Below are 27,935 nucleotides of genomic sequence, written 5' to 3'. Positions count from 1 at the left end.
AAAAAAAAAAGAATTATGCAAGGCAGTTAGATGGCAATTACATATGAACTAAGAGTTCCAAAATGCTCCTTCTTCTGTACCACAGCATTGCTCACCGAAGGTTTATGAAAAAGAAGGTACAACAACAAAGTCAAATTAAGACCAGTTCCCTGCTAAAAGTGACGATCGTTTTCAATTGTGATGTTTCCAACAAACAACAGTCATTAACAACATTTTGCAGGATGCTCTTTCATACTTGACTACTGTAATTCCAGCCCTAAGACAATTGAATGGAAGAGGTCAGCATTGGAAACAGAGAACCTGAGTGCCTCTTAGCCACTGAATTCGGCACCGAAAGCTGAATTCAAGTTCATCATCTATCAATACTCATCTTTGGCTATATAAAAGAGAAATAAAAGATGTTGAATATTCATTTCAGCTTGGCAATCTACCAGACAAGTACTGAGTTAACTCGTCTCTCAGTTCAACTCCAAACTTGTCCCCCACATCACAGTATTGCTGCTTGTAGTTGGTGTCATGATGGTGAGACAGTGGCATCTCATCCCTCACTTCATCTTCTAAGTCTATGACTATGTTGTGCAGCAAGCAGCAAACAAGAATAATTCTTGGCAGCCTGTGCTTATCAGGTCTCCACATTTTCCCCTGAACAATCTTCCACATATCTTTTAGTCTTGCCAATGCCCTCTGTGCCACCATTCTGGTTGCACAGTGTCGCTTGTTGAACTCAACTCTGGAATCTGAAAGGTCCTTCCCTTGGTAGGGAGTGAGAAGCCAGGGAAGGAGGGGGAAGCTAGCATCTCCGATTATATACTCCCTCACCTCCGATCCTTCTGAAAGCTCCATTTTTTTCCCATTCAGCCTTGCTCCTTTCTCACACAGTTTGAAGAATCCTGAGTTGTGCAGCACTAGTAACTCGTTCATGCTACCTGGCCAGCCAGTGACAATGTCCCGGAACCTCATCTCAGGGTCCACAATAGCCTGCAGGACCATGCTATGATTCTTCTCATAATCAGTCCACACTTTGTTGGAAGAGTCTACCGAAGGCAAGCACATCAAGATGTGTGTGGTGTCAATGGCGCCGCAACAGTTGGGCAGACCCCGGATTTTCTCAAACTTGGACTTTATAATTTCTGTCTCTTCAGAGCTTGGCCATCGGAGGTGATGAATTCCTCTCTTTTCCATAGCCTCCACAAATTGCCAAGTCACTTGGGAGACAGTTGAATGGTTCATACCAAAGGATGTTCCTATGTTCAGTAGTGACTCACCAGAACCCAACCTTCTTAGAGCAACAGCTACTTGATCATCCACAGACAGGACCTTTCCATCTGAGAATGTGAAGTTAGATGTCTTTGCCATCAAGTCCTCCCTCACCAATGAGCATATGTAATTGAAGGTCTTCCTTGAGATCTTGAAAACAGACTCAAAACTTTTTGGTTCTTTTAATAAAGATAAAGATCCTGAGAAGGTACCAATGAAGGGAACAATCATCACCACTCACAGCACAATGTTTTCTGTCACCCAAATGTAAAGCTGACCAAGTGTTGTGGGAAAGAACACAATCATGAAGAAGAAGATAAATTGAGCAGTGACAGAAAACATGGCGCCTCTGCTAAGAAGCAAATGACCAGATTTTTGTGAATTTTAGATTCCCATTGGGACGTGAACAAAGCATTTTAGTTTCCAAATTTGGGCATGCAACTGAACTTAAGATTACAGCAGACTTATATGTGATTGCAAAAAGAACGCATTTGATTCGTAGCATTTGCAGGAAATGAGTTAAAGCAAATGTATATTTGTGTCATTTATTAACTATAATAATATTATGACTGGACTTTTAATACTACGTGCTGCAAGTTAAATCTTAATTTTGTGCCGTTGGTTCTGACTCCAGACAAAAAGATAACCATTTGCTTGATGTAAAATTGTGTAAGTCATACCTCATAATAGCACTATCTTGTGTATGTTTCATCAATGTAAATTTGTCACCACATTATGCTAAAAATACAAAGTCAAGGCTATTTAAATTTTAACCAAAAAGAGAGGCCATAAGGATTACAGTTCTCACACTGACCTTAAACTAGAATATTTGAAGCAGACAATACTAGTATCAAGATTTGCTATTGGAAAGTTGCATTGGTTAGTGGTGTCCGCTGGAGACTGCTTTGTTCTATCACTCAGAGAAAGCCCTCAAGCAATGATGATGACCATCAGAGGCCACAGCAATCTGTCTGTCTCTGATAGCATGCCAATTGAAGCCAAGAAATAAAATGGAGAAATCCCATGTCCCACGGGACGTTCCGCTGGGACCTGAATCCTTGATGCCAAGAACCTTACCATGAAACTTGACAATTTAGAAACATCTTGATTTTACATAATACTAGGGCCAGCAGTTTCACAATTGGACCTGCCAACCTCCCTGAAATAAGTGGGTTTTGATAAGAGTTGTTATAATTTGGTTGGGTTTGGGTCTTACTTAAGACAACTGAATGATATATTGGTTGGGTTCCGGTGTGGCTCTCAGAACCAACAAGTCACCCTAGGTTGGACATGTCTTTAAATTATACCCTAGGTCCCTTAGACAGAATTAACATTTCAGCTGTGGCACGTAAAGGCTTCATTCTAGTGATCAGGGAAGCCATGTCATTCATGGTTTGGAAAAAGAGCAAAAGGCACTAAGAGAAAGTTACATAAGATATTGGGGCTTGGTAAGGATCTGAGTTGACGTGTTGGGTTATAGCTGTATGAGTCCATATAAAACATATTTCTGGGGTTTAATATTTTTTCAACTTGATCATAAGATAGTTAGGCCTACATTGAGATTTCTTTGACCTAAAGTGAATCTGGCATGACCTAAGCCCAACCCATTGTCACCCCCGTATAATAGAATAGCATGCAACTAAACATGGCGAGCAGGTTTTCAAGCTTGCTGAAACCTGTGGAATCAGTGCTTCACCACCTTGACTCAATACTTATACCTCTAGAAACTCCTCAATCAAGATACTAATGGGCACCTACATGCTGAAGCCTTGATGCTGTAACTTCTCCTCAAGCTATATTACACACAGAATCGTCTCTCAGGATTCAAGAAGTGTAATCAAAGGAGCAGTTTGCAATATACAACTTGCTCCCATTAACATAAGCAAGCCTTGTACACTTTACAATTAACACCTAAAGAATTCTCAGTTGCATGTGTAGAAAGGGGGAAAGCAGAGTGCCCTGGGGTGGAGGGGGGGGGGGCGCACGGTGGGGGAGGTGGGGGGTGGGAGGGACCTAATGCCAAGATGGCTCAACCACTCTATGGCATGCAGGCAATTTGTACATCATAAATTTCCTATCCTTTTGTTTTGTTAGAAATTTATCCCTTAATTATGCAAGTCAAAACAAATGGGTTAGTTTTGCCAAGTTCACAAGATCCAAGAAACTGGCATTAATATTCTCATGCACAAGGTTAGTGTTGCGGTGGGGGAGTCTTGGTGGCAAAAAGACTTGATAACATATTAGAACCTTTCTCAACCTTTCTCCCTCCTACTAATTATTCCATGTGGGGCTAACCTCACATGTGAACCTCAAAAGTTAGTTAATAAACTCTAATGAATGGTACATCACTGTATTGATCGATGGTTAATGAAATATTTATGAATTATACAACTCAAAACATGCACCAGATTTTAAATATTTTGTTTCCATACATTAGTTCATCAAATATTCCATTCAAGTTACTCCAAGACCACCAAATTTCTACCAAAAGTTCAACTAAGATACTGGAATTTAATCCACTCAATCACCCAATGAGATGTTGCTGAGATTATTTCTATATGTTTATTTATTAGATTTAAATTTCCCCTGAAATTTACTAATATAGCGGACAACTCATAACCAGGAGTCACATAATCAGTCAAATTAAACTTCTACAAGCACCACCAAAGTGAAGCTACTTAACAATGCCACACCAAATAAATCAAATATAAGCAGCCTTCATTCCGAAACTATAACATATAGGGGGTGCATATAACATGGTAAGCTCCTCTCTAGGATTTTGCATGTGCCAAAGATAAAAACGATCAATCTGGATGCATAGCTCCAGGAAAAAATTGAAGAACATCCTTTTATTTGGTGCTATCATCGCCTTGACAACCTTTTTCTTTCTCTCTTACTTTATCCAGATACTCTCTGTTCTTAAGTTTTAATAGCAGGAAATGGGAAGGGAAAGCTTCTTTAGTCATGGATGAGGTAAATGCATATTTTCCTACTAGAAACTAAATCCCACGATAGGCAACTATGAACAATGCTTTAGAATGAACTTCGTGATATCAATTTACCAAAGAATGTCTTGCATGATTCAGAAAGCTTCCTGTATTCCTTAAGGCCTATTAAGAATATGAAATCTTTTATCCATATGTTATGCTTAATTAGAGAGTTTAGTTCACTTCATCCAAGGTTGGCAATCTCAATATCTTGTACTAGTACCATGTTGGTGCGGTGTTAGTAACTTAGTATGCTTGGTATGGGGGTCAGTTCGGTGTATCGACACTTGGAATGCCCCAATACTGAGCATTGGTTTAATACCCTGGTATATGGCATTATGCATTGATACTATGAATCTTGATTATACCTCATGATTGATGTCCAATCTCTTTGGCTCTTCAATGGTTTTATTGTTTGTAGAAATATTGGAATTTATTACCTTGCTACATGCTAGTTTGTGGATCCACTTTGTACCTAGTGCTCTAGTTTATAGTAGGATTCTTTGACTCATTGCAATTGGATTCATCCAATTTACTAATTGTTGCTTGTCATTTCCCATTGTTATGGGGTTATACCACTTCAGACATTGTCCTCGAGGCTCATCCTCGGACCGCAAGAATAATTACACTTGTCGGACTTTATGGAAAATCCTTAGGAAGGGTGATTGAACTAGACCTTGGACATCCTCGTCGAATAATGGCCGAGGCCCCTTAATTGACCCCAGTCAAGAGCATCATCTGGATGTCCTACATTCTTCGCATCAAAGAGAAATTCAACGACAAGTATTATCTAGATGTCTTGCTCTTTCTATGAGAGGATCCTCCTCGTTACGGCCCCAACTCGGGTCTCCAAGAGCTAGAAGGAGGCAAGCAACCACATCGGACTCTACTCACATTGTCCTTGGCCACCAACCGAGGACTACGTCGCACCACATCCGACCACCTAGTCAGACTCAAGCCGACGACTTCCGAAGACCTAGAGATGCTGAGCTATTATGAGAAGAATGTAGGCCGGCCCCATATCCCTTAACTATCAGACAGTTACGATGGAACTCCCGATAGTTACAACCAAACATGGCACATGACTTAACGCCATGAATCACCATTATCCACGACACATCATGGACCACGATTCTCCAAGACGGTTACTGACAATTGAGATAATATATCTCTCTTTCCCTCTATAAAAGGGGATCCCGAAGGACCTTGGACATCCTCGTCGGATAATGGCCGAGGCCCCTTAATTGACCTTAGTCAAGAGCATCATCTGGATGTCCTACATTCTCCGCACCGAAGAGAGTTCGACGACAAGTATCATTTGGATGTCTTGCTCCTATTAGAGGATCCTCCTTGTTATGGCCCCAACTCGGGCCTCCAGAAGCCAGAAGAAGGCAGGCAACCACATTAGACTCTCCTCACATTATCCTTGGCCAACAGTCGAGGACTGCATCACGCCACATCCGAACACCTAGTCGGACTTAGGCCAACGACTTCAGCCGATGACTTCCGAAGACCTAGGGATGCTGAGCCATTATAAGATGTAGGCCAGCCCCACACCCCTTAAATATCGGACGATTATAATAGAACTTTCGATGGTTACAACCAAACATGGCACATGACTTAATGCTATTAATCACCATTATCCACAAAACATCGTGGACCACGATTCTCCGAGATAGTTACCGACGATTGAGTTAATATCTCTCCTCTCTATAAAAAATGATCCCCCAGGATCCTTCAATAAGTTTTGCTTAAGCTAAAAACCTCTACTTGCTGCTTTTCTCACTTTCTATTTTCAAAGCTCCGACTGACCTAAGCATTGAAAGGTCCTCCACTAGAGAATCTCCAATGATCAGACTTTTTGCAAGTTCCAAGGAATGCCCAAGTCCTCCTCAGATCATCACCGACCACCTTTCTCCTCGGGTCGTGGCCAACCAAGCTACTCCTCGATCCGGAGTGTTGCAGTAATAGATTGGCACTAGAGGAAGGGCGTTTGCAACCCATCAAAAAAAAAATGGCAAGACGTAACAACTCCATCGCTTCTCATCGACAGTTTGCCTGACAAAGCTAGGGCAGACCCACTCACTTGTTCTCATAGGGCCATGCAACCTGCACAGCCACTTGTGACAGCGGATCTACAACGATTCAACAATCTGGTCCGATAGGTTCAGGCATTGATTGCCGCCATCCACCATCTGCAACATACAACAGAGCAGCGACAACCACTGCAATCAGCTTCCCAAGCTATGCCCTCCTGGTACAACCATCAGAATCATTCCCTAGTTCTTGAGAACCCCCGTTGAGGTGCACGTCGGTCTACCCCACCCAATTATCGATCACCATCCAAATGAGGGTCCAAGCGCGAAGAGTGGCGCCACCACTCCCCAACCTCTTCTGGCGAAGATTCTACTCCGAGCTATTCTCCGTGCCGTCGGGAGGACCTCAAGCAGAAGGTCCAAGAGATCGAGCGTCGTTTGGGTGAAGTTCAGATGGGTAGCCATGGGAATGATGAAGCCCTCAACTTCAGTTAGAGCAATTCTAGGGCGGATCAAAATGCCGTAGGTAGAGCCGTATGATGACTCTACAGACCCTTTAGATCATCTTGAGGGCTATAAGACCCTCATGACGCTCCAGGATGCTTCGGATGTCCTTTTCTGTCTCGTCTTCCCTGCGACTTTGAAGAAGGCGGCACGTATTTGGTACTCCAATCTTCAGTCGGGTTCAATTTCCTCCTTTAAGCAAGTCGGACACTAGTTCGTTGCTCTGACAACAATCGAGTTCAGCCTAGAAACTCAGACAATCTCTTCTCCATCTACCAAAAGGAGAACAGATCATTATGTGATACGTGGCGCATTTTAACATGGTCACTTTAGAAGTGCACAACTTGGACAAAGCCATCACCATGTCGACATTGAAGAGAGGCCTCCGCAATGAACGCCTCATTTACTCCCTCGACAAAATATATCCAAGGGACTACGTTGACCTTCTTGCCCAAGCCTGCAAGTACATACAGGCTAAAGAGGGCTGAGTCGCACATCGGCAAGAGGAAGGTTGGGCTCCCAATAAGAAAAAGCATGCAAGGGAGGACACACGTCAGAACCAATTTGAAGCAGATCCCTCTAGACTAGCAAAAGCCCTTCAACCGAGGAGTCCACCTCGGCGCTACAACAACTATGCCCTGCTGACCATCCTTCGAGCTCAAATTCTCATAAAGATCGAGGGTCAGGGATACCTCCACCGACCTCTGCTGATGAAGTCTCCATCAACTTGGTAGAACAAGTATTGTCGCTCCCATCGTAACCATAGTCACAATACTGAGGAATGCCTCCAACTAAAGGATGAGATTGAGGCGCTCATCCGACAAGGCTGCCTCGATAAATACGTCCGGAGGGAGCAAAACTGAGCACCTGAGGAGCCACCTCGACACCAGCTCGACGAAGACAATAACAACAACCAACCAACAACTGGTGTTATCAATATGATCTCGGGTCTCGATAGCTGCAAGGGGACAGAAGACCACGTTGAACATCCAAAAGGAAGAGGACTAACAATGTTATTTTTTTTTCTGATGATGATGTCCAAGGAGTTCAAACTCCTCATGATGATGCTATCGTCATTTCTATGACAATAGCTAATTATGATATAAAAAAATCTTCGTTGATAATGGAAGCTCTACGGATGTCTTATTTTATGATACTTTTCAATGAATAAAATTGCCAATTGACCAACTAAAATGAGTGAATACTTTTTTAGTCAGATTTTTGGGAGATTCTGTGGCAGTAGAAGGGAAAATCACCTTACTAGCAACTGTTGGGAAGACACCTCGATAGTGAATCATGAAACTAACTTTCCTTATCATCTGTGTGCCTTCTGCCTACAACGCAATCCTCGAATGATCGGGACTCAATGCATTGCGAGCAATTATCTCTACATACTATTTGTTGATCCAATTTCTAACTCGAAGTGGAGTAGGAGAAATCCAAGGAGACCAGATGCTTGCTCGATAATGCTTCTTCACCACGATCAAAGGGAAGAAGCCAATGAAAGCCCTACCAATCGAAGATCACGAGGAAACATAAAACTCCCGAGGAGCTCGTCACCATCCCCTTCGAAGATGATCCGATCCAGACAATTCGGATCAGTTCTTAACTGACAACCGACCACAAAGATCGATTGATGGATAGCCTTTCTATGGGTCAACGAGGACATCTTCGTCTGGTCGACATCAGACATGCCAGGTATTCCTCCTGATATTATTGTTCATAAATTGAATGTGATCCAGAACACCCACCAATACGGCAAAAGGAGAGGAGCTTTGCCCTAGAGCGGCAACGAGCCATCGATGAGGAAGTGGACAAGCTGATGACAGCAGGATTCATCCGAAAAGCACATTATCCGAAGTGGATCTCCAACGTCGTCATGGTTAAGAAAGCCAACAGTAAGTAGTGGATCTGCATAGACTACACCGACCTTAATAAGACTTGCCCAAAGAACAGCTTTCCCCTCTTGAGGATTGATCAACTTATAGACGCCACTTCGAAACATCAATTGCTGAGCTTCATGGATGCTTACTCAGGATACAATCAGATTCGAATGGATCCCGAGGACGAAGAGAAGATCGTTTTCATAATTGATAAAAGTTTGTACTATTACAAAATGATGCCTTTCGATTTAAAAAATGTAAGTGCCACATATCAACACTTCGTCAGTAAAGTGTTCAAGCAACAAAATCGACTATAACATGGAAGTCTACATCGATCACATGCTTGTTAAGAGCAAAAAATAGATCGGCATATTGCCGAACTGAAAAAGACGTTCGACGAGCTAAGGCAACACCGAATGAAGCTGAATCCAAATAAGTGCATCTGCAACATCACTTCTTTGATTTCCTAGTGACCTAGCGAGGGATCGAAGCCAACTTGGAGAAAATTCAAGCCCTCCTCGACATGAAGTAGCCAAGTACCAAAAAGATATACAAAGTTTATCTGGTCGGATAGCAGCCCTCAGCCGATTCATCTCCAGATCGATTGAGAAGTGCTTTCCTTTCTTCAAGATACTACGGCAAATGAAGGCATTTAAATCGATGGATGTATGCCAAACTTCTTTTGAGGATCTCAAGCGATAACTTAAATCCTCTCCACTTTTCTCCAAGCCAGAGGAAAGTAAGCAATTATTATTATATTTAGTTATATCACCCGATGTTATTAGCTCGATATTGGTCTGAGAGGATGTAGGGACTCAGAAACCAATCTACTATATGAGCAAGATTCTTCGAGATGTAGAGATCAAGTATTCCAAAGATGAAAAGATGATCAACGCATTGATTACCTTCACATGTAGTCTCCGACTTTACTTCCAAGCCCACTCGGTGGTCGTCTTGACTAATCAACCTTTACAGATGATTCTTCAAAGAACAGACACCTCCGAATGCATAATGAAATAGGCAATTAAGCTCAGAGAATTCCATATCAATTTTCGATCTCAACCTGCGATAAAAGCTCAAGCTTTAGTTGACTTCTTAGTGGAATGCACTACGCCAAATGAGGAGCCATCCTCGGCACAACCCGAAGAGAAAAGAAAAGCTCTATGGTGGGTCCTAAATGTCGACGAAGCCTCAAATTCTCAAGGCTGTGTCCTACATGTCGACGAAGCCTCAAATTTGCAAGGCTGTGGGGCCGACTTCGGAGGGAATCATGACGGAATACACCCTCCAATTTGACTTCAGGGCTCCAACAATGAGGTTGAGTATGAAACCCTCATCACCAGACTTTGACTTGCAAAAGAGCTTGGAGTGAAGAATCTTGCAATCTTTTCCGACTCTCAACTCGTTGTCAGACAAGTCTGAGACAAGCTTGAAGCTCGAGATCCTACAATGATGAAATATCTGTAGAAGCTTAAATATTGATGGCTTTCCAAAACTTGGAGATTCAGTAGATACCCAGGTCAGAGAATGCTTGAGCAGATGCCCTATCTCACCTTGCCACCTCAGGCCTAATTGACCATAATAAATTGGTCTTCATCGAGCATCTATAGACTCGGAGCATTGAAGAACCCGCAGTACTACAGTCGAGCACGAACCGAGCTAGATGGACCCCATCATTAACTACTTGATCAAAAGTAAGTTGCTTACCGATCCTGTCCAAGCCTGAAGTATCAAGCATCAAGTGCCATGGTATATCTATATGGATGGAAGACTCCACAAAAAGACTTTCTCAATGCCTCTAATGCGTTGTTTACGCCCATCCAAGGTGAATTACGCTCTTTGGGAGGTCCATGAAGAGATGTGCGCAACCACTTAGGGGGCAGATCTCTAGCCTATAAGATCATTCGGTAAGGATACTACAGGCCAATCTTGCAAAAAAATGCGATCGAGCTTGTTAAAAGGTGCAAGCCATGTCAAAAGTATGCCCACATTCAAAGAAGACCGACGGCTGAGCTCACATCACTTGTCATCTCTTATCCTTCCGCTATATGGGAATTAATATCCTCGAACCATTCCCTCAAGCCATTGGTCAAAGGAAGTTCCTGATCGTAGCGATTTATTACTTCACCAAATAGTTGAAGCCAAGCTCTTGACACAAATTACAAAGATAAAAGCTTGGGATTTTGTGTGGAAATCCATCATCTATCAGTTCAGACTCTCCCAAGCGATCATTACCAACAACGGATGCCAATTTGATAATCAGAAGTTCAAGGATTTCTACTCGAAGCTTCATATCGACCATAGGCTCACCTTGGTAGGATATTCCAATCTAATAGAGAAACTGAGGTGACCAATCAGATAATCCTACAGAGGTTGAAGACCGAACTCGACCAAGCAAAAGAATGTGAGCAGAACTCTACAACATCCTATGGGCGTATCGGACAACTCGTCGGATGGCAATCGAGAAAAATTTCCTCAACCTCACCTTCGGAGCTGAAGCAGTAATCCCAATCGAAATTGAAAAACCGTCGACCGGACTTAAGCTCTACGACAAGCAAGAAAATTCAAGTCACCTTTGAATAAGCCTAGACTTGCTTGAAGAAACAAGCAAGCTCGAATTAGGATAGCCTTGTACCAACAACGAGTAGCTCGCTACTACAATACTTGGATCAAAACAAAAACTTTTCGAACTGAAGACCTTGTCTCAAGACGAGCCGAAGTGTTCAAACCCACGGAACAAGATAAATTGACCCTGAAATGGAAAAAACCATATCGGATCATGGAAGCCATCCGACCTAGAGCGTATAAGTTGGAGACTCTACAGTACTCAAACTCCTCAGACATGCAACTCCGAGAACCTCTGGATATACAATCAGTAAAAGGTGTAATCACTTTAGCATCATTTATAAAATTATTCTCCCAAATTCATGTAGATTTTATATAAATTAAAAAGGTCGGATGATAACCGACAATGATTATACATCCTTAGCCATAAGCCGAGAATGATGACCATGGGATATTCATGCAACAATCTAAACCCCGACGATCGGATCGAAGGATTGATCCCTCAGAGATATCTCGATTCAAATTAAGATCTCCAAAATTTTGTTCAACATGACACCAATGACAAAGAGTTATCCTAACCCAAGTTGGGACCTCCACAAGCTAAATGTCTCGAAAGTAATCCGATGACACATTACAAGGTCAAATGTTAACCAATGCAAATGATTTGGTGAAATTGTTGCCAAAAATTCAGGATAGACCTCGGATATCTACATCAAGTTAAACATAACTTCAAGATCATGTCCCATCCGAAAAGCATAACTTCGGGTGAATTGATCGGCAAAAGATGAAACTTCAAAAATTAATCGACGATGTGAAACTAGATCGGACTTCAGCCGATATTAACAACTTGGCAAAATTAAAGCCTAGATACAGACCAACTTTGGATGAAGGACGACCTCAACATCAATACTGTTCGGGAAACTCTCATCGCGCTTTAGATGAATCAACAAGCATTCATATCAGTAATTTGACAAAAGAAGTCTATTTCATTCAAAAGTTTTCATTACAAAACTAATGAAGACACATAAAAGTACAAAAAGCGAAGCCAAAGGAAACAAAGTAAAAGTCTCAGAACTACTCGGATAACACTTCGGCTTCAGCATCGACGATCAGCTTGACAATTGGAACTTCAGCTACAATCGACTCGATGGCAGGACCTTCAACTGTTGCCAGCTCATTGGCAGGAGGTTTGGATACTGTAGGCTCGGCAGCAAGCTTAATCAGCCCCTCGCTTCGTGGCTATCCTTCTTCCCCAATCTCCACATCAGGGTCAAGTCGACCGACGTCGACCTCGGGAAAGAAGTGCGCCACTAAAGCCTTGCAAGCATCAAAGCCGTACCCATAGGTGACCGAAGAACCCTCAGTGACTTTGGCCTTAAACTCCAACGAAGCTTTGTACTCCTCAATGACCTTTGACTTGACCTTGACGACTGCCTTTGTCTTATTAGTCTCCGCCCGAGCCTCCACCAACTTGATCTTGTCTTCAGTAGTCTTCACCACAGCCTTCTCAAGCTATAAACTTGCCTCGAGCTCGATGATCATCTTCTGACACATCTCCGCAAGACCGTGCTCCATGGCGAGAAAGCCCTCAAGTGCAATATCTATTCCTTTGTGGCCAGAAGCTCGGACCTTGCTCGAGACGAATCTTCTTTCGAGGCCTTCTTCTGAGCTGTATCCTGAAGATCTCCTTCAAGCTTCCTCTTAACTCGGTTGAGGCTGATGAATGCCTCATCGAGGTAAGCGACATCATGAATTAACTGCAAGAAGAAACTGAAGTCAGAAACTTCAAAAGCAAGAAGAAAAATTGGCTAAGTCAGAGACTTACCTTCTGGAGATCTCCGAACAAAGAAGACAATACCTTGTCCAAAAGTCGGGCCTCTGTCTCAGCCTAGTCAGATGACAACAATAGCAGCTTGATCATCTGGTAGGCCAGCTAGTGATTGTGGAGAGTAGAATCGTCTCTCCGAAATCTCCTCACCAAGGTGACGAACTCCTCGGACGCTACTAAAGAAGGACCCACTCATTGCCAAGCTGCAGGAGCTAGAGGTACTGGGGAGATCGAAAATGATTCAGATCGAGCCGAAAATGAGACCTGGGGGAGAGGAGTCACTGCCCGGATGGACTCCAGAGTGGTCCGAAGAGTATACCCTCAGGGGCAGTGCGACGATGACTTCCTGCATGTCGTCGATCTCGACGTGATCCATGCTGGAGGTCCCAACCAATCTGCTAGGGGCAAGCAGAGCCAGAGCCAAAGAGGTCGTCGGCTTCGCCTTCTTCCTCGAAGAACCATCTCCCAAGGCGAATCTCGGCCTTTTCTTCTAGAAGGCCGACTTGATTAACTCTAACATGGGCCTCATCACTGCAAGACCGAAGACAAAAAGTTAACACAAAAACCAAAGAAGATCAAGTAACTAAGAAAGTAAAGGATTCAGACATACTCCAAGGAAGAGCCGGACTAAGGTCAACATCGTAGAGTGTCTGCTTAGTCACCAATTCATTTAGCTTCGGCACCCCGACACCGAGCAGTTTGTTATAGTCCTCCTTGACCACAAGGACCGACTTCCCCAGACCTAGCTGGAGCCCTGGGGTAAGTCCGATGAAATAAAAAAGAAATGGGCTTTCTAGTCATAGACAGAAGAAGGAAGGTTGGTGATAAACTTATATCCATACCGAGGACTAAAATATCACCATCCATTCTGATGGGGGTGCTTCTTCAAGGTGAACAGTGCCCTTAAGAGTGCTAAATGCTGAGCCAATCACACAAAATGATGAAAATAATGATCACCCTAATGGAGTTCAAAGTGATCAAGATCGAAAGAACTTTGAAAAATTAAGAATATTGGAGGTAAAGGGATGAAAAGGTTACTGAAGACCAATTGGAAGAGTCTCCCCATACAAAGCAACTTGACCCTCCAGAGCATTGAAGACTCAATCTTCCCAGCTCAGGACTTCGAGCGAAAGCAAAAGGGATAGAATACTGAGATTGAAACCCTCTAAGGTCAGTCTTGGTAATGGTCGACTCTTCGTTATCAAGGCCCCGAAGTCCTGAATCCCTGCACAAGACTCTCTGACCCGCGTGGTTCAGAATTTCAGCGCCCGGACATGGTGGCGACATCGATAGTGGTCCGAGGACTGTCCTCGGATCCGAATCGAGACAGAGGCAACCAAGAACCCTGGCCACCTTGACAACTTTTGCCCTGACCCTCTCTACTGGAAGGTATTTCAAAGAAAAAAAAAGATTGAAAGGACAAATCGAGTAGAAAGGAGGAAAATGACAAGAAAACTGGAAGGAAGCAAGAGAGGACCAACCGAAAAAAGGGTGGGGTTGGCCGAAAACTGCCTACCGAAGCCGAAGGAGATGAAGTGCACAATAACAGAAAAATCTCCGACGGACCGTAAGCTGGAACCAAGGTTCGCTGTACCGGTACCGGACGGCATGCCGGTGCCGGACCGATATGGTACGGTACTGGTACCATACCGTACCGACATACGGTACGCTGAGGCATACCAGTCCGGTATCGGTACACAATATTTTTTTCGATTTTTAATTTTTTTTTGGATTTTTGAAGTTAATAATTGATAAATACAACCTCAATATGGCATTATATTGCATATTATTGACATATTTGGGTTCAATTTGGAGTTAGGTTGCGGTACAAAGACTCTTGATCCAAAATTTCAAACATATATTTATTTACATTATATTTCAACTATGTCATCTTAAAACTAAAGAAAAAATATATAAAATACGCATTAGAATGTATCTAAATATTTAAATACAAAGTACAATAACTGATATACGAACCTTAAGATGTACTTTGCATTTAATTTTTTGTCGAGTGTCTGTGATGCTTATAGATGTCTGGATCATCACAGTCTGAAGGGATATCAGTCCAACCCTCTAGTCAAGCTGCACCGTACTCTCGAATATTCATCATCCCATAAGGCATCCTCTCTGAATTGTAAGACATCTCAGACCTCTCGCTAAAATTCTGACTCTGAGAAATATCCTCAAGATGATGGTACGATTGTGGAGGAGCCCATCCAAATATGCCAGTAACAAAATCTAATCCGTAAGATGCTCCAAGCTGCATAGGGTAGTAACCACTAGAAGATGATGCCTCGGATGCACCATATGCATATGGATCATAAGGTGGCTGTGGATAATAGGATCCATAATGCGAGGATGATCGAGATACATCCATGGACCCTACTTCACGTGCAAGATCGTCCGCAGTATATATATATAATTAAAATATATGCAAGTATAATAAAATACGATAGTTTAATGATAATTAAAATAATTATATATAATTTTAAAATAATTTTAATAATTATTTTAAAACTTATAAATTCAAAATAAATATGTTATATGCTTCAAATAATATTTTTAAATTAACTAAGATATAACATTATTTTTATATATTTTTTATTTTATAATTAAATTTTTTAATTTAAATAATTAAAAAAATAATTTTTTAATTTCAAATATTTGAAAAAAAATTTGAAATTAGATTTAAGTACCTTGAACATTCTAAACATGATTCCCAAACTCTAATTTTTTTCCTAAAATTTAATTTTTTTTTAAATTTTTAAATAAATAAATATTTAGAAATATTTAAAAAATATATAATTAACGAAAATTAACAATTTTGATGTCATCGTGTAGATCTTCCAAAGATCTATCACATATAATTAAATCATACCAAAATCATAAGATTTTTGCATGATTTTCTCCTATTTTTATTTTACCTCATTTTTATCCTATTTCTAACAACAAAAATAAAAAAAATTATTTACTAACAAAATAACAGATTATCTTACCTCCAGCCAAAGATCAGCCTCTTCTCAAATCACTCCAATTTCACGAAATTTTGCCTTCTTTTCTAATTTTTTGGAGGTCTCAACGATTAAGTTGCCCACGGCCATGGGTATTCTCTGAGAACTCTCAAAGAACATCGAAAGCCTGGTGCTTATTAAAGCACTAGGCCCTCCCCCCATGTGAAGTGGGCCACGCCCATTTCTCTCCCCCCTCCCTCCCCCCAACCACGTGAAAAGACCCCTACCTTCCCCCCTCCCCCCTCTCCCATGTGAAATGGTCCTCTGGGCGGTACGATTCGGTTCACCCCGAACCGACGGCGAACCGAGCCGTACCGCCCGATTCCAGGCGGTATGGGCCCGAACCGCACCGAACCGAGCAGTTCGGTGCCATTCGGGATCGTTTTTCGAAAAATAGGCCCGAACCGGACTGGTAAGGGATCGGTCCGGCTCGGTACGTCCCGTACCGGGCGGTTCGGCCCGGTACGGCAAACCATGGCTGGAACATTGGAAACAATTGATGGCCAAAAAAATAAAAATAGAGGGAGAACAAGCCTATTTATGTGGTACAATGATGGTCCAGATTGGAGCCCAAGCTATCAGATTTCATCCATGTGGCTTGGATTAGAACCACTTGAACATGCTACTACTCAATGCACCACCACTCTCATCCAGCCACGTAGACTGATCCATGTGAAACCGCAACGGACCAATCAGCATCGGCCATGTGGTGATTTCTGATTAGCTTGGCCCGCAACCACCAATTTCCTGCTTTCAAAGCCAAAATAATGATCTTGTTAGATGTATGCCCTAAAAGCCAATATAGCAGATACATTGTAATAATTCTAGGACATATATTTATATTTAAACTATTGATTCATCAATAAAATGAACTTTTTCTATCCATTCTTGTTTTATGTGTCTAAGAATCATCCTAAAAATTAATAATTTAAAGATACATATTTTCAAGAGTTGAGACTTAGAGACATGTATAATTAATTCCTAAAATGCTCCCGATCGATGGGTCATCACGGGAACGGTGACTAATCCAATTAGATCGGCATACGGATCACTTCCTTTGAAATAGATGAGTATCTAGTCTACGGTATAGAGACGCTAAGTGAAAGTATGGATGGTTGTTAGAGAACATCGGTACTAAACGTGATCAAATGAGAGATCACATGAATGTCTACTCACTCATCAGTGATCTTCTAGATGCTGTAGTAGTGTGAGTAGTTCTTTGACCCATGGTGCCTTAACTGCTCACAGTGAGGTTGCTGTAGTTTGACTGCACATAAACATGGTCTCCTAGCCATTTGGATCTTTGCAGTGTATGTTGACTACAATAGGTTCCATGTAGGAGTACGGTTAGCACTTAGATGGGATCTATCAATCTTAGTAGATAAGGAGTACTATAAGATTTGAGAAGCTAAATCCTTAAGTCTATGATCACAGCAAGATGATTGATGGAAAGAAGTTTTCATTAGTATTACGATTTGGACTTGAGCTAATCAAATTTTTCATATGAGGGATGTTGGGGTTTGATAAGTTTTTATAACCTCCATCTTGTCGGAACTCATGATAGAAGAATTGAATCATACGATAACTACACCTAGGGGTTCTAATTATTCTATTCTGCTAGATTACCACCACATGCTGCTAGACGTCACTAGTAAATTATGAGAGCTCATTGGGAACGTTTTGGATTGATGATCCGTGTCGGATAAGAGTTGAAAATATTCCAACCCATTGAAAGATATTTCGATGATACTATGATTAAGATCATGATATGTCTCACTATCAGACAAAACAGAACCTATGAGGTCACACACAAAAGAGGTTTGATCAGATCAAACAGTTGAATTATGATCAAATTATCAATGTGATTGATAATTTGGATCAATTGGTAAAAGTTACAAGTATATGATCAGTTAACAGTTAGCAAGGAGGACCTAATTGCAATTGTTGCAATCCAATTTGATGAGATCAAATTGGAGATCAAGTTCTAAATAATTAAATCAGATTTAATTAGTTTAGACTTGACCTAATTGAGCTTTTGATTTCAGAACTGGATCCTAATTGGATTAGGATTGAGTCTGAATCGAATTGGACTCGAATCAAGTTTGAATTGGATTCGAATTGAGTCCGGATTGAACCCAAACTGCATAAAGATGCAAGAGTCTCAGATTTACTAGGACTCTCTCTCCTCTCTCATGGCAAAAGAAGGGGTGCGCATGGGGATGCGCACCCCCTTCTTTGGCATTGCACCATAAAGAAAAATTAAGAGAGGGTGCGCAGATTCAAAATTGTCGCCCCCTCCCTAGCATTCTCTATCTCTCATCTGATAAGGATTGGATTGGTTCAATTTGAACTCGAGCTCTTATCAATTAAGAGTTTAAATTTAATTGAACTCTATCCCATCCCTTGGCCGCCATCTATTTAAGGAGGGATTCTTTTGGGCGTGTAACAAGAAGAAGAAAACTTTAGATCATTGAATCCATCTTGTCGCCCCCTCCTCTTCCTTCATCCATATTCCACACGCCCAAACCCTGATCGGCCATATAAAGGGAGAGAAATCAGAGAGAGATCAGAAAAAAGAGTTCTCCTATTGCCTCTCTGCATTCCTCTAGTGCTGCGTGACGGTAGTCCGTGCGTAGTTCCTCAGATCTTCTTTTATGACAGTCAAAGAAAGGATCAGATCCAAACCAGCGAAACGAAGATCTAAAAGAGAGCTAACATCTCGATGGTCTCTGGTACTTTCGATCTACTTTAGCCCCGTGTGGATATCTGTAGAAGCCAGATGCCTGTGTGCTTCAATAGAACCTGCAAACATCTTTAGATCCGATCTAGAAGAAGGATTTAGCACTACAGGTAGGTGATCAGATCATCCAATTTTTATTTTTATTTATGAAATCAGATGCATGCTTTTGTTTTTCATCATATAAACCAGATCCGTAGGTGTGAGATTAGATCTATGCATGCGTAGATCAAAAGTAGTTTTAATCTAACTTCCATTACGTGTTTCAAAATCATTTTGAAAAATCTGCATGCATGACATCTAACGAAACCCAACACCTCGAGCAGTCCATCCCTCATAAATATCCCAGTGGGATCCACGAAGTGCCGAATCTCTCCAATAGTTAAGGTGCGATTCATGAAGCAACTTATCAAACTGGCGCTAGGATTTGTGAAACGACGAATCGATTTGACTCCATGAAGTATGAAGCGGTATGACAGTTTACCTGAAACTCGAACAATTTGGATTCGCCAGCTCGGACAAATATCGAAAACTAATGCTGAGAACCACTACTTCCTTCATCCGAGATAAATACCTCGAGCTCGAAAGTGATGGGCAAATGTTATAGGGTTATACCACCTTAGATATTGTCCTCAGGACTCATCCTTGGACCACAGGAATAATTACACTTGTCGGACTTTACGAAAAATCCTTGGAAAATGATGATTGAACTGGACCTCGGACATCCTCGTCAAATAATGGCTGAGGCCCCTTAATTGACCTCAGTCAAGAACATCATCTGGATGTCCTACATTCTTCGCATCGAAAAGAAGTTCGACGATAAGTATCATCTGGATGTCCTGCTCCTACAAGAGGATTCTCCTTGTTATGGCCTCAACTCAGGCCTCTGAGAGCTAGAAGGAGGTAGGCGATCACATTGGACTCTATTCACGTTGTCCTCGGCCACAAGCTGAGTATTACATCACGCCACATTTGACCACCTAGTCAAACTCAGGACGACGACTTCAGCCGATGACTTCCGAAGACCTAGGAATGCTGAGCCATTATAACGAGAACGTGGGCCGGCCCCACATCCCTTAAATGTCGGATAGTTATGGCGGAACTCTCGACGATTACCACCAAATATGATGCATGACTTAACGCCAGTAATCACCATTATCCATGACACATCATGGACCATGATTCTCCAAGACGATTACCAACAATTGATGTAACGTATCTCTCGTCCCCTCTATAAAAGGGGATCCTAGAGGAACCTTTGGTAACTTTTGCTTAAGCTAAAAGCATCTACTTGCTGTTTCTCTCTCTTTCTATTTTCAAAGCTCCGACTGATTTAAGCATCGAAGGATCCTCCACTGGAGAATCTCCAGTGACTGAACTTTTTGCAGGTTCCAAGAAACACCCAAATCCTCCCCGAATCATTGCCGACCACCTTCTTCCTCAATTCATTGCCGACCAAGCTACTCCTCGACCTGGAGCATTGCTTCAACACCCATCTTTGTCACTCAGAATTTCTATAGAATTCACAATGTTTCATAGGTCTATATCTTTCCGAGTCAAAGGGCTTTGCCTCTTTTGGTTTGCTCTATGCTTCTTTAGGTTGGCAGACTAATCTTGTTCCATTCTACTTGTCAAACATCTCAATAACATCTGCATTTCTTGGATCATGGTTAAGTCGTTTATTTTGATATTGCATTTCAAGGACTTGATTCGGTTCTTGGCTTAATGCATAAAGTAATGATGTTTGAACTTTGAAGAACCTTAAGGATCAAGATATGAGAACTTTTTCTGATATGTATGGATCAAGATGATAAAGTAATAAAATTTAAGAAACTCAGGGATTAATCTATGAGATTTTATATAATTTCAATGGATTTAAGGTTTGAATCAACAAAATGAGAGCCTAAAATGACTGAATTGATGTCAACTCCATGAATTAGCTCAATGTTTTTGGCCATGGAAATGTTAGGCAACACACTCAAATATGTAATGTTTTCTGAATTGAAGTATCTATATAGGGGTTCAGACGTAGGTTAGTGTGTTACACATAGGATGTGGAACCTTTGTAGTCATATTTCAACCTAGTAAGATCTTGCACTTTCAAACACTTGCTGATCATTATTTTGAAATTAAATAATGGCAAGACTTAAGGAATGGAATAATGTAATTTAACAAAGATTCTAGACAGAAAATGGATCAGATACTGATCCAATTATCAATTTTGCTGCCCCTAGTTGGGGGAGAAACTGTATAAATATGGAGAACTAATTCAATCTGGAAGGTGAGATCATAAAAAATATAATGATATTGTGGATATAGCTATAAATCCATGGACAATATGTGGCTTTAAGCAATGGAAATATCAGAAAACATCGGAATAAGTTCTATAACAGATGCTATTGAAACTGAATTTTTGATACTCTGATTTGCTTTTTTAAGTTTGATGTTTTCTTAGCCAAAGAGACCAAAGGGATATACAAAATATAGGGTCAGCAATCATATGTTAGAAAGACAAAAAAAGCTCCTTTGTTTGAGGAACAATATCAGCAACTTCGATATATTCCATTATGCATGTTGTAGTTACTACATTAATTTACACCTTTCACATATCTGTAAATGTCAATTATAGTTATTTTGTAAGTGACATTGAGTACACTGCTATATGATTTACCATTATCTATGGGAGCATATCTTGTTTACAAGATGACCAAATTAACTAGGAATTATAGAATCAAGGTTTGCCATCTCGGCACCAAATTTGGTACCGGTAAAATTCCATTATAGTGTCGGTACGCAGTAAGTATGGTACGGTTGTTTCGGTATGGGGTGGTATAGTGTGCCGGTACGATACAGTATGCCCTATATATCGGGCAGTAAGGTGAACCATAGATAGAATTCTCCCAACATAATCGCTACTAAAGATTTACCAAAACCTTCCTGATAACTTCCAACATGATTGTTTTAGGTCTTCCCCTTCTTTTTTGACCTTTCAACAAACTTTCAGCTCTACTTTAGTCAGCCTTCCCACATCCAGAAAAAAAGAATCTGACCCTTTAATACAAAGACATAAGGATATGGATATGTTGGTATCCGATCCATATGTGATCCAGTTTCAGCCCTATCCCCGATGTTTTTTTTTTTCTGTACATGCACATATTCCTTTCACAAAGCTGAAGGCCTGTGATTCTATAAATGACATGTAATATGAGACTCTGAGAATCAGGAGATTTATATGTTTTTAATGTTTATGTATTATTGACATGGCCAGCCCGGCATCATATATTAAAGCACGTCTGGACATTTCCTAACAATTCTTCTACCGCCCAAGATTCTAAGCAATATACATATCTAGCATTTCGTACCAAACAACCACATCCAATAATAATAGAACAATAACTATAAGAACATTCTTAGCTAAGGATGTAAATTTCCTATTTTTTCAATAGGGATGGAACACCTTCAACCTATTATTCCAGCATATAAGTGATAGATTCCTCTAGAGAAGCAAGATCAAAAAGTGGCTGAATTTGCAAGGGATGGATGGTCAGGGAAATGGTAATGGAACTTTAATTAAGGAACTAATGCTTGTAAACATATTGTTTACTCGATCTCCTGAAAGAATAATACTTGAGCTTAAACTCGGTTGGAGGAAGAACTGGCCTTCTTTGCAAGGATGCCCTTTGCATGGAAGACAAGAGAGACTGTAAATCACCTGCTCTTGAGTTGTGGCTTTGCAAGATCCATTACATGGAATTTTTGGTGCTTGATAGGTGTGAGAGGTCATCCTCCTATTTGGAGTTTGGGTGGTGTGGAGAAAACAAGGGTCAAAAAGCAGCAGCATCAAGCTTGGCTATGATTGCAACTGGAGCATTTTGCTGAAAAAAAAGCTAGGGTCTTCAATGGATTGTCTGGACATTGTTAAGAGTGAACTAGTGGCAAGTACTGGATCAGAGCATCTAATTTCAAGGGATAGAAACAGACTGCATCTTTGTTTCAAAAGTTAAAGACTGTGTTGAGATAATTTGTCCTGTATTTTCTGTTCTAGGCCCCAGCATAGGGTTGATTTTGTATCTTTTGTTTTCATTATCTTAATAAAAACCAGTTTGGGCTTTTGGCCTAACCTTTCTATCAAAAAAGATGTACTTGAGCTTAAACTCAAAGAAAAGATGTAGAACATTGAGATATTAGATAAATCACCAATATGAGTACACAAACTAACTTTATGTAGTCCATAGAATTCAAGCTATACATTTCATCTGGCCAACTACCCTTCTGATGCATAATGGATCACAAATCAAGAATTATTTTGAAGATGTCAAGGAATTGCTTAAAAAATTTGATTGGTTGAAGCAACAAATGCAGGTGATAAAGTGGCAAAAGAAAGTGTTAGCCAACCAGCCTTTCCTCTTATGCTAGATAAAATTCATAAGATGGCTAATAATGTAACTTAGATTACAAAATACAATGAAGTGGAAACTGCAACAGTGTCGGAAATAAAGGAATAAAGCAAAACCACCAACACAGCACTATGAGATACATTGACCAGTAAGCAGGCCTACACAATTTAAAAGACAATAAACAAAAGGAATTGGGGCTTTCCTTCCTTTTCGCTGCTAAATATAGTGAAGGAAAATACCTTACTTCATGTTCTTCTGAAGGAATCTCAGGAAGATTAGTGGAAGCAAATAATGTTAACCAATAAATAACATCATCATCTAAATCAACAATGATAACAAGCTTTATTCTCCAACATTGAGGTGGAAGAGAAGTGAATATCATGAATGATGGTCCCTTAAAAGTTATTATTGAGTGTGCAAAGGAGCCTTGTCAGGTTGCAGGATCCCTAGAGGTGGTAATCATGAACCATGTAAAGTTTTCGCTAAAGCCCTATCAAAGTATTGGGGATCCATGTTAGGGACCAGCTTGATTTATCAATCAGAGGTGAGATCAAAAAATATTCTTTTTCAATAATTATAAAAACTCTTCAATTGCTTCCCCAAAGAAAAACAAGATATAAGAAGAAGCAAAATGACTGAGGAATTTCATCCAAGAACATGATAGACATGCTAAATCAGGTGGACACAGGCGGAAGTATCATAGTAACATCATATTAACTCACAGCAGGAGAATTGTAGGACCATACAAATTTCTAGTGAAGAGAACATAATCTTGATAGGCATAGGCAAAGATAGCATCAAAATGGTATGGGAAAAGGGACCAACTAAGCCTAAAGGACCTCTCTACCCACAGATAGCATGGCAAAGGCAATGATACTGAAGAAGGTGCTAAGGCACAGATTTGCATGTAAATCTCTTCAACAATCATATATCAACACAAAGCAAGAGAACTGCTAGACCACACAAAAATTTCTAGTAAAAGAAACATATTTTTGATAACCATAGTTGAATCAACATGAAATGGTATAAGAGAGGGCACAAACTAGGAACTAAGGATCTTTCTGAACTGATGAATAGTATGGTAAAGGACTAAATATACATTCAACAACAAGCTTCAAATAGCAAAAAATTTCATGGTTAATTGTGCGACTCAAACAAGAATTTTGTTTTCTAATGCATATCCAACACAAATTAGGCCATGAGCCTGGTTTATCTAAAAAAGATGGAAGCTTTAACTATTTATTTGGTTCCTTTACTTTCTATGCTAGGAAGCTTAATTTACGTGAAAATCACCTAAAAGAAACCTGCATTTCATTTTTCTGATTTAATTTAGGTAATTCCTTGAAACATTAATTGTAGTTGTTAGGTTCATGGTGGTATCTTTCAGGATGCATAATTATATAGTAATAAATCTTAGAGTAACTTATCTTAAATATTGCAATTTTCTCAATCAATATTTTGCAAATCATCCCATCACAAGTCTTCTTGCCCTTCAAACTTCTTCTTATTATCAACATCTTTTCTACTATACTTGAAAGGTCATCATGCTTAAGCAAGATCATTCTTGTATCTTTAGCTTTCTTTCAAATATTTTACACCTTTAAGATTTCGAGATTCCCACCATATTTTGAAATTAACATTCATTTCTAGGGTGTTAAAGTAATTCTGAAGCCTTATATTTGACACATGAATAAATCAGCTGTGGTGTAAAGAGATACGTCAATAGAAAGAAGACTCTGTCTCTACTCTTCAACAAAAAACCAAAAAAAAAAAAAAAGGCTTTATTCATGATCAAGATTTAGCATAACCTAAAGAAGCTTTTAGTATTAAAAGACATCAAATCAAAATTAGAGAGGAACAAGAAGAAAGAAAAACAATTTAGTTTGTTATGCTCCTGCGGGTATCTGGTGGAGCAGACCACATTTGAACCAAGTCAATTTGTTCATTTCAACCATCATTCGATCTAACCTGAAATAGTGGCTTATACCAATAGGCACAAACAAATCGAATGTGATAATATCATTCACCACTTGAACTCCTTGTCTTGTCATCTGCTGTGGTTGGGCCCATTGTCTTCAAGATTTTGTCATGTAGAAGAGTTCAAGCATCATGAGCAAAAGTAACCTCAAACAATTTCCACAGAGGTCATGGATTCCACACAAAGAATGATGGGAATCAAGATCCAAACACTAGCATACTAAACTACCCCCTCGCTAACAACAGAAAAACTTTACAAGGGAAGTTTTGTAATATTTGTCATTCAAACAATTAAACGTGCACCTCTAAGATCTGACAAGATGAAACTTAGAAATGTGTAAGCACAGCATATAATCAGCTCGAACAAATCCGAGCAACAAGCATCCACATTATCTGACAAATGCAACATTACAGCAGGATATCCGTACCTGAAATGCCTCCCCCTCTGTGACCTCATCATATATGACTTCAAATCACATTTGATCAAAGAACTATACCTAAACGTGGTTACCCATCTATGAAAACCTAATAAACATCGTGGATGCAAACATATTTCAATCCAAGAAGATCACTTCTTGCTATCCAACTTCGTTATGGAAAGCCACCACCCTAAATGTTAATAAAAGCAAAGATTTATAATACGGTACTTATAACATTTGCACAAGACACAATCAACAAAGAATAAATCTCTAATTCAGACCCATTTGCATTACCGAAAGCACTTTACATTACCCAATCTAACAAACCAGAATATATCAAATCGACAACCTGCAATTTCCGGGCCACCAATTGCAAGAACCAAAGGAAGACAAAAACAGTGGCACAGCAAAATAAGATAACCATAACAAAGAAGAGCGGAACAAGAACAAGTAAGAAGAGAGAAATATACCCGTAATTCTTGACGAGAAGTCATCCCACCAATCACCAGTTCCCTGTCCCGACGCCGTCAACGCGGCGGCGGCGCACCTCTCCGCCTTCTTCTCGGCCCTCTTCCTCTTCTTGAATCCTCTAATAGGCCCCATGATCACACCTCCACCGCAACCACCCACCCACGCGATCTAAAAAAGCTCAGAGAAACCACTGACCCTCAGCCCAGAAAAGAACAAAGAATAGACAAGGAATGGAAGACAAGAGGAGAGAAAAACAAGGCCCAAAACTCCCTGCCCAAATTCCTTATAACACAAGGAGAATAGCATAGAGAAAGAGGGAGGCAAAAGGAGATCCGTTGGGAGAGGATATAGGTCCGTGGTAAAATAAGAGCTGGTTATAGAGAAAGAGAGAAAGGAGGGATGGTCAGTAGGAGAGGGAATGTTGTAGTTGTGGAGTGCGGTGGTGTCGTTGGTGTTTTATTGGCATGCAGAATGGCTTCATGGATGATGGGTCTGGATTTGAAATGGTTCGAGAGCAGCAAATGAGTATCCAGTGAGGATATGTGGGTGGGAACTCGTCATGGGGGCAGTGCGCCTAATGGAGAGAGTGAGTCAGAAAAAGAATAGGCAAAGAAAGCTAAGAGGGAGTCTCTACTTCGTGGCCTTTGGGTTTGGGGGGCTTGGATTTGGAGTTCTTGGGCGCCTAAAATTACTTGGTGTACATAAAGCATGTAGCCAACCATTCCATGCGCTGTTAGAAAGATGAAAGGTGTTCTCTGCTAAAGCCTAAAAGAAAGCAAACCATCCACCTCAACATACCACAGCGTATACCATGAGATAGTGATGAGATTAATTGCACTCCAGCACAGGCACAGAGATGAGTGCTGATACAATGGCGTAACAAGAATCTTTAAGATCTGGTAACTCATGTCATCCATTGAATGGGCTTTTAGTCCCTTGATGCTCTTTGGGAATGGATTTAGAAAGGGGATAGGCTGTAGGCCCTTGCTGATCATCGGGTCAGAATCGGTCAATTATTAGATTCTTATGTATTAGAATATAAAACACGAGATATATTCAGTGCAAAGAAAGTAATTGAATGACAAAAAATGCCCTCATCTCAAATTCAAGTTGTTATGGACTACCATGTTAATCCACGGTTTTATAATTAGTCAGTAAAGGTGGCCTTGTGTGTCAAAGAGGAACATAATAACGTTGGTAGCATTGGATGGTGAGTTTATTAGGTCAATCAAAAGTCACTTCCAAATGTTTTTTCAAGGCTTGAGGGTCGCCTCTCTTCAGTGGAGGGTATTTTGGTAGAAAAGGAAAGTTCCCATTGGGACATCCATGTCACATGCGCAACATCAGGCCGCCTTAGCATCTTTGGCATTGCCGGCTGGTGCGAGGGAGGGATTTCATGTGGGATGGAAACGAGTGATTAGTCCAGAACACCAAACACTGAATCAGCGAACGGGTGCTAAATACGTATACTTTTCACATGGAGATCACGACCATCATGTAAGTGGCAGGTGTGAGTTCGCTGGAATTTAATGGGCTTCTTTTGGGCTCATCATTAATGGGCTTTTTGGGCACTTTATGTTGGTTCGGCCTTCGGTAATTCTGGTGGAACACCGTTTTGACGGACGTGTTTTGATGGATGAAAGCACTGCACGCTTCAATGATAATGAGATGATGGTCGTGTTTAAATGTTACATATTTTTGATACCATGCAGCATATCTGAGGAGCAAGGTAAATGGTTTTGCTCTGAAAGCTGAGATCATCTCCATGTCAAATGAAGGCCATGACAATCTCTTCATCTCCTCCAAAGCAAGTCCATTTGGCTGGAGATAATCTAATATGAAAAAATAAATTTCATATTAGAT

The 27,935-nt window shown here is 40.7% G+C and overlaps 1 protein-coding gene across 3 annotated transcripts; it reads right to left on the bottom strand.

Moving 5' to 3' along the window:
• Positions 1–37: 37 nt before the first annotated feature.
• LOC105032836 (protein ALP1-like) lies at positions 38–26,822 on the bottom strand. Of its 3 annotated transcripts, none has more exons than XM_010907413.4 (2): positions 26,072–26,822; positions 38–1,457 (listed from the first exon to the last, which is right to left on the bottom strand). In XM_010907413.4, exons 1-2 carry the CDS (start codon positions 26,202–26,204, stop codon positions 415–417), a joined length of 1,176 nt encoding a protein of 391 aa, XP_010905715.1. In that variant the 5' UTR covers positions 26,205–26,822; the 3' UTR covers positions 38–414. The 3 variants fall into 3 exon arrangements, with proteins under 3 accessions (XP_010905715.1, XP_073100938.1, XP_073100939.1); XM_073244837.1 differs by having other exon boundaries at positions 38–1,606; positions 26,072–26,212; XM_073244838.1 differs by having other exon boundaries at positions 38–1,530; positions 26,072–26,210.
• Between the last annotated feature and the right edge of the window lie 1,113 nt (positions 26,823–27,935).

The sequence above is a fragment of the Elaeis guineensis genome, chromosome 10 (assembly GCF_000442705.2).
Source record: "Elaeis guineensis isolate ETL-2024a chromosome 10, EG11, whole genome shotgun sequence".
NCBI classification, from domain to species: Eukaryota; Viridiplantae; Streptophyta; class Magnoliopsida; order Arecales; family Arecaceae; genus Elaeis; species Elaeis guineensis.
The sequence above is the reverse complement of the archived record's forward strand: the minus strand, read 5'-3'. Positions and strand labels throughout refer to the sequence as shown.